Source organism: Charadrius vociferus, unplaced genomic scaffold (genome assembly GCF_000708025.1).
Source record: "Charadrius vociferus isolate BGI_N301 unplaced genomic scaffold, ASM70802v2 scaffold162, whole genome shotgun sequence".
NCBI lineage: Eukaryota > Metazoa > Chordata > Aves > Charadriiformes > Charadriidae > Charadrius > Charadrius vociferus.
The window spans coordinates 4,688,161-4,693,994 of NW_009647236.1; the positions used below are offsets into that span (position 1 = coordinate 4,688,161).

The window sequence follows — 5,834 nt, forward strand, 5'->3', positions numbered from 1 at the left end:
TAAAAAGCAGCGCAGCAGGAAAAACGACGGGAGGAGAGAAGGCAGCAGAAGCTGGTGACCAAACAACTCACCTGTTTCCCCCCATCTCTAGCAGGGATTAGGGAAGAAGAGCCATTACCCACTAGTGCTTAGTCAACAGCCAGAGTAACGTGGACTGAAGGTCTTCATTAGTAGAGCAGAGTTCCACAGCACAGCACCTGCTATATAAACTCATCACCTTACCTTTTTTGGCAACATTAGGGGAAGGGTTGTGGACCAAACACACCATGAAGTATATGTCTTTGTCTCATCAGCAGGACTAGAGATCCCAGCTGGTGGACATTCACTGCTGAGGAGATATAGCCAACATAAGCCCCCACAGTGGCAGCACGTTCAGCCTACTTTCAGACTGCTCCTTCCACTTGTATCCCCCTCCAGCATAGACAATGATACCGGTCACAAACACACAATTTAAAAGTAAACAAGCCTGACAGATATATCAAGGACAACTTTCCACCTGAAGAACAGAAGCATCGTCTCCTTGGAGCTAGCCTAGGAACAGCCCCACTTCATTATTGCTACTTGGAAGTAAGCTGTCCTAATAACCCAAATAGCACATTTGAAATCCTACAGGAATTTGACGTATAGCTACTCTTCTATTTGGATTGAGTGTTTTAGGATGTATGACCTTCATCCCTGAGTCTCAGTGAAAAGTAATATTGTACAGTTATGTAATACCCACATCCCTCCTCTACTATTTAGGCTAGATAAGGTGGTAGCGTCCATATGTAAACTCAGAATCTTTTTTGGACATGTTTTCAGTCTCGTTCTATAAATATAGGAAGCTGCCCTCCTCGAGCTCACCAAAGCACCCCTTCCCATATTGATGAAGGCCCATCAAAAAGAGGTTCCTGCTACGTCAGCACTGCTGGTAGCCACAGATTACGTGTCTGCTGGAGTAACACCTAACTGCAGTGCTGAGGGAAGGCCACACACTGATACATGGCCCAAGTGTCCAGAAATGCCATCATCTTCCATGAGGATTTTCAAGACACTTTGCTCTGCTTTCTACCACAGGCTTTAGTACATGGGGTAATGTCTGGTCTGCACTGCTAAAGATGATTCAGATCCCTATTTCCTGTCAGGTCAGGACCCCCAGCTCCAATATGGCAATCTATTGTCATTGCTTAACATCCTTCTCATCCAGAGTGAATGAAAAATACTGCTCTTTGTATTGTAGAAAGAGTTGGAAAAGCAGAGGAGGCTGGAGAAAGAGCAGCAACTCCAGAGAAAGGCCAGAGATCACTATGAGAAGGTCCTGCTGAGAAAGCTGGGAATGGTGCCATGGAAAATGCTGAGGGAGCAAGCCCAGGAAAACCTGGTGGTAAGTGCTGAGGATAAAGGAAAGGGCTGGTGCCATGGGAGGAAGGGAAAAAAGAATGGATGCAGCACTTACCAGAAACTTTAATAGGCTCTTAAGCCAGGTAGAGATGGAAAAAGCAAAAATTCTCCCTGCACACCCTGCCCTATATTAGTTCTTTAAATCAGCCCATCTGAAATAATCATGAAAGGTCATCAAAACCCCACAAGGGTGGCATCCTCATTTATAGCTGATTAAACAGGAACCTAAAGGACAGAGAAAGGAATGAATTTCAATCTAATGAGAAGTCATCTTCTGTTAGCCTCTACTTGTCTGCAGTACTGCTACATGATTTGATACCAGTAACACAGTGGGAGTTAGTGTGATACAACCAAAGAGATAAATTGAAATTATATGACATGAGCCAGTCAGTTCTCTTGCTCCACAGCAAAGCTAATCAGCAGGACACTGCCAAGCCACTGTAGTTACAGTACCGTTAGCCCCAGGCCATCACTAAGGCTTTCCCTCTCTGGAGTCACTGCTGGTGCAATGTTGGCCACTGCTAGAGGCAGGACACCACAGGTGATAATCCAGCAATCTGTTCTAGCCTGGCCATACCGTCAGTGCAGAATAGCAAATGGTAGCTTTGAGACCTTGACACATAAATATTACTAATGAAACATTTCCATACATGACTCTATTGGCATGCCTTATCAGGGGTCAATTAATAACACTCAACCATATCCTGAATATATAGACAGAGCTAAGTTGGGAAGCTTCCATTTAAGTCACTGGAACTGCAGCTACTTACAGTACTTGACCAAATGCACGTAGGCCTCATGCTGGGACAAAGTAGAAGGATAGCATCTGCTCCGTAAGTAAGCATTATGGACAGGGTTGGACTAAACTGTTATAGGCCATGCCTCTGCTCCTTTCCCAATAGGTTAAACTGAGCATGCAATTCAAAAGGATATTCTCTAGCAGTGACACAGCAGTAGCCCGATAGAGAAACTAGTCTTGTTACTTACGCTGACCCCTCTTTGTGTGAACCTACCCTGTAAGTTATTCCAGCTGTCAGACATCTGTATTTTGGGGGCCCCCAAAAGCTGAGGTGATTTTCTAGTGTATCCAGTTTTCTGTAGCTTTATTTTTATGTAGTCACTAGTCCAAGTAACTAGCTACCACGTCTGCTGTCTTAACTCAGGTGGCACAAAGGCACCACTGCTTGGGCCTGCAGAGGAAATGCCTGATGACTTGGCTCCAGCACACCCAGGGAGGCCTCATGGAGAAGGTGTCTCGGGCTGAGAACTTCTATTGCCATACATTGCTGAGACAGGGCTTCAGGAACTGGCTAAAGGTTTGCCTGCACCACAGTGGAAAAGTGATACCAGATGAGCTAGCTGCTGCCATGCTTTCCCCTCACCACAGTGCCGCTTCACACACCTGCCTCCAGCTTTTGCTGAGTTACACTGTCCCCGTTCCAGCAACATCATTCCCTTCTTCAGAGACCTTCTTTCAGCTCTCCACTCCCCATCATTCTCCTCGACCCAGGATAGTCTGCTACATACTGCTCCTCTACCTTTGCATTCTCTCACCCTGCTCCTTGCCAATTTTCCTCCACTCGTGTCCCCATTACCCTTCAGCGTCACAGTCTCACCACTGCTCTGTTTCTGCTTATTGAGCTGGGGGTTGGGAGAAGGAAGCCATTCTCGCCTCTTTCTCTGTCCTCCTTCCCTAGTACAAGGATTATCTCTCCACTCTGGAGGAGAGAGCGAGTGCCCTCCATGCAGCCTGCCTCATGAGGAAGTACTTCTGGGCATGGTTTGATCTGATCACAGAGGAAAAAAGTATCTTATGGGAGAAGCTGAAGATAGCCACTGAACACAGTAACAAGTAAGTGCACTCCCTTGCCAGCAGTTCTTTTTACTTAGGTTTAATATAACCTGTAGATTATTTTAGAGACTACTTTTGGCAGGTCAATTATCTGTTCCCCAAGAACATGTGAAACAGATTCTTTACTGCTGGTATTTTGCTTCTGTGATATGCACAAACAACATCAGCAGAGGTTTATGGTAAGAATTTTCCATGCGTCCTGGAGAAGAAAATTTAGTACTACCCTTCACAGGACTTTTAAATCCACTGAAAGAGAATACAGTGAAAGCGGATAAGTAGCTGAAACTTTCTAAGCTGATTAGCAGATCTGGCCATGCAGCTTCTACTAAAAGCTGACTTAGGAAAATCTTTAAGTACAATTATAGCAAGCCAAATGATTGTGCAGGAATTACACTGTATTGTTTTGTCCACAGCAGATGATTTAGTTCACAAATCCAAAGTTGATCAACTAGAAACCCTACTTAAGGAATCTTTTGGTTTATGTCAGCCTGACTTGGCAGGAAGCACTACAGCAGACAGTTCTGCCGATCGTGACTAGAGCTGGATGCACCCAGTTCACTCATTGTCCCATAACTGCATTAGCTGTGCATTTTAACAGGAGGAAAAAAAAAAACAAAAAAACTATTATCAAAGTTCAGCAGAAAACAGAAGCATATTCTCACCTACCTCACCATGAAAGCATGTCGGCTGCATGCAGTCATGAATAGGCTGCGCCTTTGCATAGCCCAAACAGGATCTGCCGCACCTTGGAGGATGAATTAAATTAAATTCACCTCTTATGTGGTAGTACGAACCCGTTCTAGCTTGCCATTTCAGTAGGATCAGAACAATGCATGATTTAACCCAACAATCCAGCTAACTGGAGGAACCAGGGAAAATTCAGACCCGGGAAGAGAGCGCATTCATTCTACAGGAGTATGACTTCACACTAAGAGCATAATCACCTGTCATTCCACATTACCTCTTGCCCCACTGACTTGCAAAAGGCAGTTCAGACCTTGATGTAGCAAAACTATTCTTTAGACAGGACTGTTGCTCCCTATTGCCTGTACGGGAACCCAGAGCAAGGCATCTTTGGTGGGGTGATTAAAATCAGGTAAGAATTGGAGCCCAGCTACCTGAGCTCCCAAGTGGTTGGTCTGGACCAAACAAGCCTGCATTTTTCCTGAAGAAACTGCTTTCAGAGACCATGTTTATTCTTGAAGAAACATCTTTCATCTTCAGAGTACTAAGCAAACACCAGCTAGTGAATCCTGTCAGAGGGAGGAACAAAATTCTTGGGAGAGAGGAATAGAGAAGGGCAATTTGTTATTTTTCCCTGGGATGACTGACATATTAATGGAGTGGTCTGCATGCAGGTGTTTAACGTGTCACAGCCCTGACTAGCAGCAGAAAGTACAAATCCCACAGGTATTTTAGGGGAGTTCCTCCCTCAAATAGAAGTCATCTTTTGATTACCTGTTAATGTTATGCACACATCTGCATGTCGTCACTTTGTTCTTTGTGTCCCCAATGTCTTTAAGGAGTCTCATGCTGAATGCATTCAAGGCATGGAGGCAGTACCCACTACTGATGAAAAAGGAAAGAGAGAGAGAGGAAAGGAGAAACCAGCTACGCAGGAGAGTAGCTGAAATTCTCCCTGACTTCCAAACATGACGGAAGAGAGTCAAAGGAGATTGGGAAAGGGGACAAAAAGACCGATTCTGTTCAGTGCTGTCTTCCTACTGACTGAAACAAATCCAAGGGGAATTCCTGCCCAGTGCAAAGGGTCTTACAGTCAAAGGAAGCTCCCTGGGGCCACTGCTGTGGTAAACTAAGCATATATGGAAACTTACCTGATGGTTTCACTTTGCACTTCAGGGGGCTATTCCCCACAAGGTCTTCCTCATGTGAAGTCTCCGTAGGGATGTCTTGACTGGTGGCAGTGAGGCCTAGGTAACCAAAACCTAGCACAGGGTGTGTTTCAGGCCAAGACCATTTCTACAAGCAGAGCTGACAAGAATCCTCCTCCATCACAGGAAGCACAGAACTGAACTGCACCTATTTTTCCTTAAGCAGTAACCTGGTGCTTTTCTGTTGCCAGTACTCTGTAGGGTGACACAGCTTGATCAGAGAGTGAACAGACCTGACTGTCAGCTGATCACTACCCACTACTGCAAACTTGGCCATCCAAAGAATGGTTTCTAGCTAACTGTGCCAGGAAAGTTTGGATGGGAGGAGGAGAGGGAAGAGCTATTTATACAGATCATATTTGCTAACACTCCAGGTCACAGCATCGCATATGGACCATCTAAAACCTAGATTCTTTTTCAAGGGACTGCCTAGTTTGCAGCACTGGTCAGCTCACAAGCACAGTACTTTGATTTTGGTGGCAAGTGGCGATTCCAAGTTTATAAGCCTCTATCTTCTTGTCATTTAAAGATTTTTCAAGCTGGTTAACTGTAGTATTTAAGGATGTATTGTGCAAGTCTGTCTGGGCCTTTTCACCCGATCCAACACTTAAAAAAAACCAACCCCAAAAATCTAAGAAAAAGGCATACTGTATTTTAACATAAGCTAAACCTGACATGATTAAAATGAAAGTTTCTTGTCACTGTTTAAC

At 44.7% G+C, this 5,834-nt stretch overlaps 1 protein-coding gene across 1 annotated transcript in view; it reads left to right on the forward strand.

Annotated features, from left to right (window-relative positions):
• KIAA1407 (KIAA1407 ortholog) overlaps positions 1 to 4,888 on the forward strand; it is an 18,676-nt gene extending 13,788 nt beyond the window's left edge. The window contains exons 13-17 of the mRNA XM_009879915.1: positions 2 to 54; positions 1,220 to 1,363; positions 2,544 to 2,696; positions 3,078 to 3,232; positions 4,756 to 4,888. Of these exons, the coding sequence (XP_009878217.1) occupies positions 2 to 54; positions 1,220 to 1,363; positions 2,544 to 2,696; positions 3,078 to 3,232; positions 4,756 to 4,888 (638 nt within the window). The remainder of the gene's footprint in view (position 1; positions 55 to 1,219; positions 1,364 to 2,543; positions 2,697 to 3,077; positions 3,233 to 4,755) is intronic.
• The last annotated feature ends 946 nt before the right edge of the window (positions 4,889 to 5,834 follow it).